The sequence below is a fragment of the Triturus cristatus genome, chromosome 7 (genome assembly GCF_964204655.1).
Source record: "Triturus cristatus chromosome 7, aTriCri1.1, whole genome shotgun sequence".
NCBI lineage: Eukaryota > Metazoa > Chordata > Amphibia > Caudata > Salamandridae > Triturus > Triturus cristatus.
The window spans coordinates 329,444,007-329,456,845 of record NC_140590.1 but is presented as its reverse complement, the minus strand read 5'-3'; the positions used below and the strand labels follow the sequence as shown (position 1 = coordinate 329,456,845).

At 44.9% G+C, this 12,839-nt stretch overlaps 1 protein-coding gene across 2 annotated transcripts in view; it reads left to right on the top strand.

Annotated features, from left to right (window-relative positions):
- Positions 1 to 12,839, top strand: part of LOC146809595 (branched-chain-amino-acid aminotransferase, cytosolic-like) — a 209,940-nt gene that overhangs the window by 101,681 nt on the left and 95,420 nt on the right. For both annotated transcript variants that reach the window (XM_085616436.1, XM_085616437.1), the window contains exon 4: positions 2,337 to 2,447. In XM_085616436.1, the coding sequence (XP_085472562.1) occupies positions 2,337 to 2,447 (111 nt within the window). The remainder of the gene's footprint in view (positions 1 to 2,336; positions 2,448 to 12,839) is intronic.

The following is a 12,839-nucleotide window of genomic DNA, read 5'->3' as shown; positions in this document are numbered from 1 at the left end:
TGCTACCAGTATGCTTACCACAAGTGTGCCCCGCATTCTTCTGAGCGCTTTGCACCCTCGTTGCAAACTCTGCTTTGTAGCTAATTTCGTGCTACGTAAAAGCCAACATATACAATCCACCCAGAGGTGTCATGTGTCATGCTGCTGGTCCTTTTAAAACTTTGCATTAGTTTATGATTTCCATTATTTGGATGACTTTGCATATGTTGTTGTGCCTGCTGATCAACTCTGTACTGGGATCTAGCAACAGCCCACAGTGGTCTCACTTTTCTCAGATCTATGTGTGAGTAGCTCACCCTGTCCGCATTTTTGCCTAAATAATTATCACAAAAAGAAGAGACCAGGGAATGATCCTTCTCTGACTCCCCTTTCAAGGTTGAAAACTCACTCAAGAGAGAAGGACTAACTATCTAAAAAACCAAAATATAACTGGAAAAAATATATCCCTTAGTTCCCCGTACAGATGGTAAGGAGAGCCAGGAATCATTTGTATGAGGCAAGCGAGAGGGGGAAAGAAAAGACTTTTCTTAATACTGCCCTCATACACTTTGCAGTGTCATGCTTCATCACAGGGCCGCATCAAACGTCCAGGTGCAGACCAACACACTGGACGTAGCGCGAAGATTTTTTTGATGAAGAGTAGTGAGGGAGATAAAATAGAAAGGAAAAACAGAAATGGGAAAAGATGTTCCCTCAAGAAGGGATCAGGAATTGCAGACAAATAGAGATAAAACTATCTAGGGGGATACCAAAAGTTCACCTTTAATCCTGGTTCCCCTTGATAGGATTAAAACATTTAAAAGTTATCTTCCCCTTCCCAACATCCACTGCTGAACTCCATTGCAAAGTATTTGACTGCATCACATTAGTTACTTGATGACAATTTTGCCCCTTATTCGATATTCTTCCAAAGCAGAAATAAATCCAGTTGAAAACTCGGATCCCTGCATGCTTACAGGACTCGCGCAGGCTGGTAGTAGCATCACCGTGACGCCGCTCTGGACGTTACCCCGGTGATCCAGATAATTCAGCACCAATAACTCGAATCACTGTAAGACTCCTAGAACTCCCGCTGTCTTGTCTGGAAGCAGCATCGCCGTGACGCCACTTTGGACGTTACCCTAATCTACACTGCCTCCCTATGCATGAGGCTTGACGACACCACTTAAGTGACTAAGGTTCAACTCTCCACATGGATAGAGACACCCTATTGAGATTTCAGATTGCTCACTATATGTCCTGAAGATGATCTTAATTAATTAAAAGATCGAAACGCTGTCGACCCTTACAACAAGAACCCCTTCCATTGTACATACTCATGTGGAGTTCCAATCTTGTTGTCAATGTGATGTTACGTTTTTAGTTCACCCTCACTCTGTTACATTATGCACTTTTTCACTTTATGTGAGCACCTGACAATACTTTGAAATACCAAATTCAAATCAGTGTAAAATAAACCTTCCATTTTACACACTATATATGTTTTCCTACATCCTTGCTCCCTTAACGATTAATTGTATAGTTTAAATTGAATTTGCATTGCCCCCTTGGGGTTTCTTGCTCTGGACCCATTGAGGCCAACCCTGAACCATTGTTCTCTTCAAACATTTATCTCCACCTAAACATGACCCTGTAATCCTTCATCATGTTCACGGCCAGCACCGTGGGTTAACAAATACCCCATGGTATGAGCAAAACCCCACTATGTGCACTTGTACTTGCCAGCTCTGCAATGCCCCCTGGTGAAAAATACAAAGGGTATCAGATCACCATTCTCTTGAACTACCTCTAAAATTCTGGATATTGGTGCAGTTGGTCGCCAGGTGCTTGCCCTTATGATTTCATGGTAGAACATAATTTGTGTGGAATGCCTCAGGCTAAATTCAAAGTTGTACAAAGGCGTTGAATATGTTCTGGTAAGTTTTCTATACTGCATTCGAGAAATCGCCAGCGATTAGGATGGTTTTTTACCCGCCCTAAGCAGCCTTTCTTTATTTGGCAGTGGGGCATTTTGGCACCCCTCCATTAAAGGTGTCATATGGGGACATCTAGTTTTAACTTGCTTTATATTGTGCAGTGAGTGCCCAGTAGAATGTTTCTCTTGCCCTGCAATGCCCCTTGCACCAGACATTGCACTGCTTCCTCCTACCATGAGTTCTGGTGAAGCTCAGCAGTGCGAGATCAGTGATGTAGCATTTCATTCTTTATCTGTATCACGAGAAGGGGCTCGGCAGCTTGAGAACATATCCTCCAACTGTCTCTTGCAAGCACATGTTCCAAAGGAAGGGCTACAGTTTCTAACCATTCTCTTGTTTTTACTTGCTGGGATGGCACAGATCTTCGAAGGCATGAAGGCATTCCGGGGTGTGGATAAGAAAGTACGGCTCTTCCGGCCAATGCTCAACATGGAGAGGATGCACAATTCAGCTATGCGGAGCTGTCTGCCTGTAAGTAAAACTGTCTTACTAACTTCTTTCCTCCTGTAGGTAGTCTGACTTCTATGACATCTTGAGAACGTGAAGCCATCTTGACTACAAATTTCAAGCAAGAATTCAATCCTCTCTGCTTTGTAGCCACATGGGATTTAAGGGGGACTGTTTGATATTTGGCAAGTGGAGTGACCGCCCTATCCAACTCTGCTTCTTTTCAACACCACACCCTGGGGTCTCAAGACAATTTGCTTGATGCTAGGGTTGACACTTGTTCGATGCTCGTGCATAATGTTTCCTTAAGCCAGAATCATTTCAATGAATTAAGTGGTGCAATCAAAGCAGGTGCTTGTCTTAAGACGAATAAAACGCATCCTTTCATAAAACATTTTTCCATTGGAGAGGGTCCTATTGAAGTTTTTGTAAATGCTACATACATGGCTAAATCTGTAGGGTATGTGCTACATACATGCTGTGAAAATAACTACTCATAATGATACAGCTGTAATGCTTCTGAAACCTAAATCTCCTCCAGTACCCTTTGTCTTTATGTTAAGATTTTCTATACCTCAGATCTGGCCCATGAGAGGATTGGAATCCTTTACTTTTGCCTCACAGGAAAAACTAAGTTTTGCAGCATGAATCCTTTTCTGGATTCATATGTTGTGCATCTATTCCGCCATCAGGTGGCTGGGTACGGAATCGTGTCTTGTCTTCCTTTCCTCTTTTTATTTGTGTGTATGGGCATCGACAACCATTTGGTGGTAAGGCAGTCCCCTGTGTGACATAAGACGACACCCTGGAAGTTCCTGCTCATGGTCGCCATCTTCAGATTCTCTTTTCCGACGTTGGATCAGGAAGCACACCAGATGAGCTCTGAAGAATTGGAGAAAAGAGAGAGAAAATTGAACTGTAAACTCTAAAGATCACCGGAAGCCGCGAGAAACCACGAACACTGAGAAAGGAGCCTTCTCGACCCTAATGGGGGACCTTTTCAGTGAGGACAATGTGACCGGAGGATGCAGAGTGGCAACTAAGGGGCTTGGAGACCACCCCCTTAAAATTCTGCCTCAACTGCTCCAACAAGTTTTCGCAAAGGGATTTACACAAGGTTTGCAATCAGTGCCTCCCGAAGGATCACAACGCCGAGAACTACAGATCCTGCACCAAATCCTCTCCAGGCAAGACCGAAACAGTGTATGGCACATCACGCCATGGCTGGTACCCACAGGTTACAAGATTTCCTGACGGACCTATGCCTCTCCAGTGAGGACGAGGAGAACGTTGAGGAAGCAGAACCGGTGCAAGGAGGGGAGTCTGACACCGAAAGCAGTATCGTCTACATGGAGAAAGCAGAAGCTGTAAAGAAGGCGGGGAGAGATGTGGAAAAGGCCAAGCATTTCAAGGTTACTAAAGACCCTAAACCCCTGAAAGCCACCTCGGTTTCAATAAACTCAATGACCTATTCCTGGAACAAACAGAAAGCGCCACATGGGTCCCACCAAAGGACACCAATGGGTGCAAACCTTAGAGCCAACCATCGATGAAAGCTGGCAGACACACATGGGGTCCATCTCGAGGAAGATAGGGGGCAATCCAGCTACCTCCTCGAAACTGTAATGCCATCACAAAAGCCAAACCTGTACCTACCCATGCTTCCCAGCATACTGGACAAGGTAAGGAAGCAGTCAGAGAGCCAGCCACAGTGGTTACTCCTGGAGTGGAGAAGAAATACAAACGTTACACTCAAGATCCCCAGCACATTAAGGGAATCCTGCTGCCATACTCCCATCATAACGGTGACAGCCATGAAGAGAAATAATGCACCCACATCAATGGTGCAGACATCCATCATCAACATACCTCTTGCAAGGGAAGCTCTTTTTGGGACTGCCGTAGATGAGGCACTCCAACAATTAAATAAAGGCAATAAGACAAGCAAAGCCATGGGTGCCTTGCAGTTCAGATGGTCCTTAATGAGAGGAGGAATCTAATACAAAAGGCGGGACTGGGTTTTCAACAGCCCTACAGCAACTACAACAGCATTTTTCAGCCAACAAACCACACACTAGCCTACCAAATGACAGTGGCAACACCCGGCGAGGCAGCTCTTTGTGGCGTAGGAAATCCTGCAAAAGGGGGTACCACCAAGCAAGTGATTGTTTGGCCACAGCCCCACCATAAAGCACCAGTTGTCAGGGGGTAGGAGGATTCCTCCAGAAGTGGAGGTCAGTCTCCTCAGACAATAGGTTCTTAAATATAATAATACATGGTTGCTGCATAGAACTCACCAAACTACTGCCACATGTACCTCCGAAGACAAGACCCTTAAAGGAAAAAGGACTCCTACAGTTGTGACAAGAAGTCAAAAGACTTGTTAGTCAGTTAATATTTTTTATTCTTGCCAATAGCCATAAAAGAGACAAGCATAAAAACATATTTAAAAAAGAAATACCAAATCATGTAGCTATGTACATAGTTCAACGACTCCCTGAAGGTATTCCACTTTCCTTCAAAACTCTTGAGTCCAGCTAGTCGGGTGATGACCTACTGGACATGGAGGCACCCTTGATGCCAAAGCAGCATGAAAAGGAGTAAGAAGACCTTTTCAATAACAAAGAGAACCCACAATGCTGGAGTGGGGCAGAGCCAGTTTGACGTGTGGCAGGATCCCGTTGCCAAATCTCCCCCAGAAGACCGCTACCCCCTCAAGGCCCCCGCCTTTAATGCTGCATGCCCTTGAACTGAGCCTTACTCCATGCTGTTTCACATTGAAGTAGGGTACTCTAACGAATGTGTTACTGCACTCAACCTAGTGTTTTTGATTGTTTCACTTCTGCAGGTCACCTGTGGGGGTGCACATACCACATCTTGCTGGCTGCATGCTATGGGTTCGTTACGGGCTGGCCATGCGCCGAGAGTGGCCTGTGATCCAGGAGACCAGTGCTTTGGGTTGTGTAGAGGCTGCATCCACTTTAAAGTCAGGGAGACCGTGTGTGTTTTTACAGGCATTCTCAGTATCTGAGTAACCAGGTTGTCTTGGGAGACTGCCCTGAGATCCTGTCCTGAGATCCGCAAGAGCTGCACTATGCTACAGGTTGTGTAAAGGCTCGACCACCAGGCTTCTTCAGAATTGGTGCCACGAGAACAGGGCGACTGATCTGATCTGTTATTGGGTGTGTATCTGTCACATTCAACAGTGAATGGTCTGTCTGTGTGAGAGCAGAGGTAGTTGTGTGACTGTATGAGCACACTAGATGAGCATTTTGCCTTCATGAGTGAGGGTTGATTGGTTTGAATGCACTGGATGAGTGGTGTGCCCTTGAGAGTTACGGTTAGCAGTATGCTTGTGAGAGTAGGGAGAGTGAAACCATGTGCATCTGTAAGTGCAGGTTGAGCAGAGAGAAGTTTGAGTGATGTGTGTCTGTGTGCTGGAGGAGTGATGTGCCGGTGAGCGCAGGTTGAGTGGTGCCTGTGTAAGTGATGTGCTTTTAAGAGTGCAGGGTGAGGGATATGACTGTGTGAGTGATGTGTGTCTGTGTGTGTGCAGGTTGAGTAGTGTGCCTGTGTGAGTGCAGGGTGAGTGGTGCATCTGTGTGAGTGCAGGGTGAGTGGTGTGTTTGTGAGTGCAGGGTGAGTGGTGCATCTGTGTGAGTGCAGGGTGAGTGGTGCATCTGTGTGAGTGCAGGGTGAGTGGTGCATCTGTGTGAGTGCAGGGTGACTGGTGCATCTGTGTGAGTGCAGGGTGACTGGTGCGTCTGTGTGAGTGCAGCCAGGGTGACGTGTCTGTGTGAGTGCAGGGTGAGTGCAGCCAGGGTGACGTGTCTGTGAGAGTGCAGGGTGAGTGGTGCATCTGTGGGAGTGCAGGGTGAGTGGTGCATCTGTGTGAGTGCAGGGTGAGTGGTGCGTCTGTGTGAGTGCAGCCAGGGTGACGTGTCTGTGTGAGTGCAGGGTGAGTGGTGCGTCTGTGTGAGTGCAGCCAGGGTGACGTGTCTGTGAGAGTGCAGGGTGAGTGGTGCATCTGTGGGAGTGCAGCCAGAGTGACGTGTCTGTGGGAGTGCAGCCAGAGTGACGTGTCTGTGGGAGTGCAGCCAGAGTGACGTGTCTGTGGGAGTGCAGCCAGAGTGACGTGTCTGTGGGAGTGCAGCCAGAGTGACGTGTCTGTGGGAGGGCAGCCAGAGTGACGTGTCTGTGGGAGGGCAGCCAGAGTGACGTGTCTGTGGGAGGGCAGCCAGAGTGACGTGTCTGTGGGAGTGCAGCCAGAGTGACGTGTCTGTGGGAGTGCAGCTAGAGTGACGTGTCTGTGGGAGGGCAGCCAGAGTGACGTGTCTGTGGGAGTGCAGCCAGAGTGACGTGTCTGTGGGAGTGCAGCCAGAGTGACGTGTCTGTGGGAGTGCAGCCAGAGTGACGTGTCTGTGGGAGTGCAGCCAGAGTGACGTGTCTGTGGGAGTGCAGCCAGAGTGACGTGTCTGTGGGAGTGCAGCCAGAGTGGTGCGTTTGTGTGAGTGCAGCCAGAGTGACGTGTCTGTGGGAGTGCAGCCAGAGTGACGTGTCTGTGGGAGTGCAGCCAGAGTGACGTGTCTGTGGGAGTGCAGCCAGAGTGACGTGTCTGTGGGAGTGCAGCCAGAGTGACGTGTCTGTGAGAGTGCAGGGTGAGTGGTGCGTCTGTGGGAGTGCAGTCAGAGTGATGTGTTTGAGTGCAGGGGGAGTGTTGTCTGTGTGCGTGCAGGTTGAGTAGTGTGCCTGTGTGAGTGCAGTGAAAGATGTGTCTGTGTGAAAGCAGAGAGAGTGGTGATTTGAATCAAGCTCACTCGCACTTTATATTCAATTCTAAGATTTCTGCTTCACCACTTTTAGGATACCAGCTGCCACTGGCGAAGGGCACACAAACTATCTATATAAGAGACAAAAAATATTTGAAAAGGAAACCAACTCTTTGTCTTATTCGCCAGGGCAATGGTACTCCAGCGAAGGGAACAATTGCACAATGGTTAGTGGAGACTACTCATACCTGCTATACAAAGCAGGGAAAGCTTTGCCCACACCTCCCAGGGCGCACTTAACCAGACAGAGGGAGGGCAACCCTACTGTTCCTAGGAAACATACCCATTAGTGACATCTGGTGTGCTGCAACATGGTCTTCCACACACACCTTCACGAAAGACTACTCTGGGACAGAGAATGTTACAACACATGTTGGCCAGTACAACCCTATTTCCACTCATCTTCCCAAATGAACCAGCTTCGGATGTGTAATCCAATGCTCAGCATGTGAATCCAGAAAAGGATTCATGCTGCACAACAAAATAATTACTTACCAGTGTTAGTCTGAGGAGTTTATGGATTCACATGCGACGCACCCATTGCCACGTTAATGGGGTAAAGCAAACAGGCGAGGTGAACAACACTTAAAGCGGGGGAAGATTCAACTAGCACAGGAGAAAAAAATCTGAAAATGGCGACCATGCACGGGAACTTATGGGGTGCAGTCTGATGTCACACAGGGGATGGACTTACCACCAAACACTCACACAAAAAAAGGAGGAAGAAAGACGAGACATGATTCAGGACCCAACCATTAAATGGTGGAATGGATTTTCAGCATGTGAATCCGGAAAACTCTTCAGGCTGCAACTCTACTCACACTGGTAAGTTTACTACACTTCCGGAACACAATACACCTGTTAATTCAATTAATGCAGCCGGTTTGTAAGGAAAGGCAATTTGAATAAAGGTGGGTTATAAGGGAAGGGGCAATCTACAATTGAGATGCTACAGCCTTTTACACATACATATATTTGCCATAAATTGCTTCACATGTTAAATAACTGTATCTGGCAGTGCAAAATGTAACTGATCACCTCTCAGCTGTTGAACACTGCAAGCTATTGAGAACACACTTTTACTCAGATTATGTTAACTTCCCAAATTGGTGGACTGGGGTAGGGCTTTTGTCTGTAGCAGGAAACCACAAATAATGGCCTGGTCTTGGCAAACTGATGCAATGCGTAATTTTTCTTTATTTGTATTGTATTGCAAGCATATTCCACATAAATAAAAGGGAAAAAATACTCTGTCACCTAAACATGACTGCTTTATGTTTGCATTGAACATTTAAAAATTAAAAACGTTCACCAATGCAGTAGTTTGCTAGAAATGTTTTTGAAAACCAGGTTTACCGGTGTGTCATACATTTTATTATCTTTGTTTTTGTGAAGGAGAATAAAAAAATCACCATGCATCCAAGTACTCGCGTTTTGCACAGCTTCAGCGTTACAATGTCAAACACTTAAAACGAAGTGCAGGCAAATATATAGCTGGTATTTAAAAGTTAATGTAAAAAAATCCATGAAAAGCACACTTTGAACTAGGTTTGCATCTGAATAAGAAGGAACTATTTTTATGCGGATTTGAACACTGTGCACAGACTTTGTGCAGTCACTCTAAGTGCAGCGAGCCAGTAAGAGGGTGAGCTGGCCAATTGCACCATGCTGTGGTGGGCAAAAGCAAAATGTGAATGACCATTTACCAGCCTAGTAAATAAAATCTGCTGACAAGATGCCCCTCTGTTTCTATTGTTTATTGAGGGAAAACAATACCCTGGTAGCACAGCTGAAGCAGCCGCAATGGCCAGACATAGAAACAGAATCACATATAAATGTAAGTAAAATTAGGTATAAAGAATTATTCCCTCTTTATTGTGATTTTATTTTTTGTTCTGCTACGAACACATCATAGACTTTCAGGGAGCTACATGGGAAAGTATACACCAGAACACTGCAGCTGGTCCACAACCTTTGGCTATCCGAGCCTGGCACAGGGCGCTATACAAGTGACTTAGCGCCAGATGCACTTACATTAGGAATACCAATTTCCTAATTGCGATTCTCTCGGAATCGCAATTAGGAAATAGGTATTCCTAATGTATGAAACTCTTTTGGGTTTCATTAGCGATTCCTGGTGGGTCGCAAATAGGCCTACTGCATGCATATTAATGAGGTAGGTCGCAATTTACAACCCATTAGGAATCGACTCCGGATGTATGTCGTTACAACGCACACTTTTACAACGCATGCACTTACAACGCATTTTTTACAACGCACAATCCATTACAACGCATGACATTACAACGCAGGACACTACAACGCATTTTTAAAAACTACCTTTACAACGCATTTCCATTACAACGCATACTACCTTTACAACGCATAATATTAAATTGCATTTAAGGTAAGTATTAGATAGTATAGGGGTAAAAATTACTATTCTAACTCCAGGGGGTGCAACAGTAGGGTAAGTGTTGGATAGTATAGGGGTAAAAATTACTATTCTAACTCCAGGGGGTGCAACAGTAGGGAAAGTGTTGGATAGTATAGGGGTAAAAATTACTATTCTAACTCCAGGGGGTGCAACAGTAGGGTAAGTGTTGGATAGTATAGGGGTAAAAATTACTATTCTAACTCCAGGGGGTGCAACAGTAGGGTATGTGTTGGATAGTATAGGGGTAAAAATTACTATTGTAACTCCAGGGGGTGCAACAGTAGGGTAAGTGTTGGATAGTATAGGGGTAAAAATTACTATTCTAACTCCAGGGGGTGCAACAGTAGGGTAAGTGTTGGATAGTATAGGGGTAAAAATTACTATTCTAACTCCAGGGGGTGCACCAGTAGGGTAAGTGTTGGATAGTATAGGGGTAAAAATTACTATTCTAACTCCAGGGGGTGCAACAGTAGGGTAAGTGTTGGATAGTATAGGGGTAAAAATTACTATTCTAACTCCAGGGGGTGCAACAGTAGGGTAAGTGTTGGATAGTATAGGGGTAAAAATTACTATTCTAACTCCAGGGGGTGCAACAGTAGGGTAAGTGTTGGATAGTATAGGGGTAAAAATTACTATTCTAACTCCAGGGGGTGCAACAGTAGGGTAAGTGTTGGATAGTATAGGGGTAAAAATTACTATTCTAACTCCAGGGGGTGCAACAGTAGGGTAAGTGTTGGATAGTATAGGGGTAAAAATTACTATATTATGCGTTGTAATGGTATGCGTTGTAATGGTAGTATGCGTTGTAATGGAATGCGTTGTAAAGGTAGTTTTTAAAAATGCGTTGTAGTGTCATGCGTTGTAATGTCATGCGTTGTAATGGATTGTGCGTTGTAAAAAATGCGTTGTAAGTGTAGTGCGTTGTAAAAGTTGCGTTGTAAAGGTTGTTCCCCATCGACTCCATTACAGAGATGGTGGTCTGCTGAGGTCAGCAGACCACCATGTCTGTGATTGCTTTTAAATAAAGCTGTCTTTTTCTTTTCTTTTCATTTAAAAAGCATAAATGAAACTTTGCAGTTTTATTTTTAAAAAAAAGTAATATCTTGTATTTCATTCTCAAAGGGGATTTGCAAATGGGTTACCAACTCCTTCAAGGAGTCAGTAAAATGTGAATGTAAAATGTGAATGTTTTGCGAACGGAATTCGATCACAAAACATTCATACATCCCATTCAGATTTGATATTTGGAAGGGATGCCCTAAACATGTTCCTCCCAAATACTGAATTGCAAGCACAAATCACAATTTGTGTTTCATAAATGTGAAAAATTATTTTTGCGGTAAGAAACGGATCGATCAGCCGTTTCCGACTGCGAAAATGCTTATTGGATGTGGCCCTCAAAGTAAAGAAACAAGATGCAGGTACTGGTGAAAACCTCCGGACAGGCGGGGGCAGGAATAGAGGTCCATTAGAATGCACTCTATAGTACAGCCGCAAGTTAGTAGAAAAACTCTCCACTTTTAGGTCAGCAGAGAGATTACGATCAGGGAAAGCCTACAACATCTGCACAGCAATAGGTGTTAAACAAGCATTGGCATGGCCAATAGGTTTTGCCTTTGGGACCTTGTAAGTAAAAAACCCCAAAAAACTCAAGTGTAAGACTTCACGTTTACAATTACTTCGTATTTAGGATGCAGTAAATGTAAACGTGAAGTCTTACACTCCAGTTTTTATTTTTACTTACAAGGTCCCAAAGGCGAGACCTATTGGCTATGCCAATGCTTGTTATCAGCATGTAGGAAGCTTTCCAGATGCAATTTCACCCGGAGTGCAGAAAAACTGCGCATTGCTCCTGAAGAAGAGCTGAGACGGATCTGGTTTCTGTGGCTCTCCGGGTGTTAGCTGTAGCGAGCAGCAGATCTGGCGCGTGCGGCTCTCCGGGTGTTAGCTGTAGGGAGCAGCAGATCATCTGGCGCGTTGAGGAAATATGAATTTTGTGATCAGTTATGTCCCCTATCGTAGACCCCAACGGCTCCATGTGCATGCTATAAGTACATGTATGTTCCCTCCAGTTCCAGTTATGAAGACGCAAATACATGTGCGTCCACCGTCAACATGTCCTCTTTCAGACCCGCCATGAATGGGTCAGATATTCCATTCCTAAGTATGAAAGGCCACCGACTTTATGTGGTTCACTTTCCACATTTTACAGATTCAGGCGAGTAGGCCCTGAATTCTGCCTTCAAGCCTTTTCCTGCCTTCTGCCTCTGACAGCTCCAGTCCGAACCTGCATCTGTATCCATGAACTTTGTCCTACTCCCTGCGCGGCTAACTGTGCCTGATCCAGCCTGTTGCCTGCCAAAAACTGTATTTCACCTTCAAGATTATCTGCTCCGCTCCTCATCCGATGCATTCCTGTCTAGTAGTTTAGGTAAACATTCTTCCAGCTACCGTGCAAAGGGCCAGGCCTCACTGTCCTCATGCAAGTAATTCATAGCCCCTGTTACCATGGAAGATTCCTGCCCCCTCGCATCTCATTTAGACATTTAGACGCTTGTACACACACTAACAGTCAGTATAGAATAGATTCCGTCCGAGAGACCTTTCCTTTTGGATAAAACAGTTCTTTAAACATAAGATATTAGATATGATTTGGGATTAGGTTGACATGACCCCCCAGACTTCTGTCTCCACATGTAGAGCTAAATGTCACCCTCTAGTTGCACGTCAATCACACGTCATGCGGCTGCGCGCGCATCTCTGCCAAGTATTTTCTGCTGACATTGCAGGATTCTCTTATGGATCCACCCACTTGTGACATCATGTTTAATGACGTTTTTAGTTACGCCTATGTTTACGCCTTTTTTCATTACGTATGTGTATCATTATCTGTATTATCAGCTGTTACGCCTCTTGCATCTGTCTTAATGTAATATTTTTCATATAAATATCATTACTTGTCAATAATGTATTGCCTTCCCTTCCTGAACCTTCGTGGTGATGGAATTTGAAGCCTACAGTTCGAACTGTAATTCCTTTATAGAGGAATAAAGCCTTTTAGAACCTCTAATACCACGGATTCTGCCTCTTATATTTACTGAGTTATTCTTACTAGACTTTACCGCATAAAAAATAGTACCGGTAATGAAA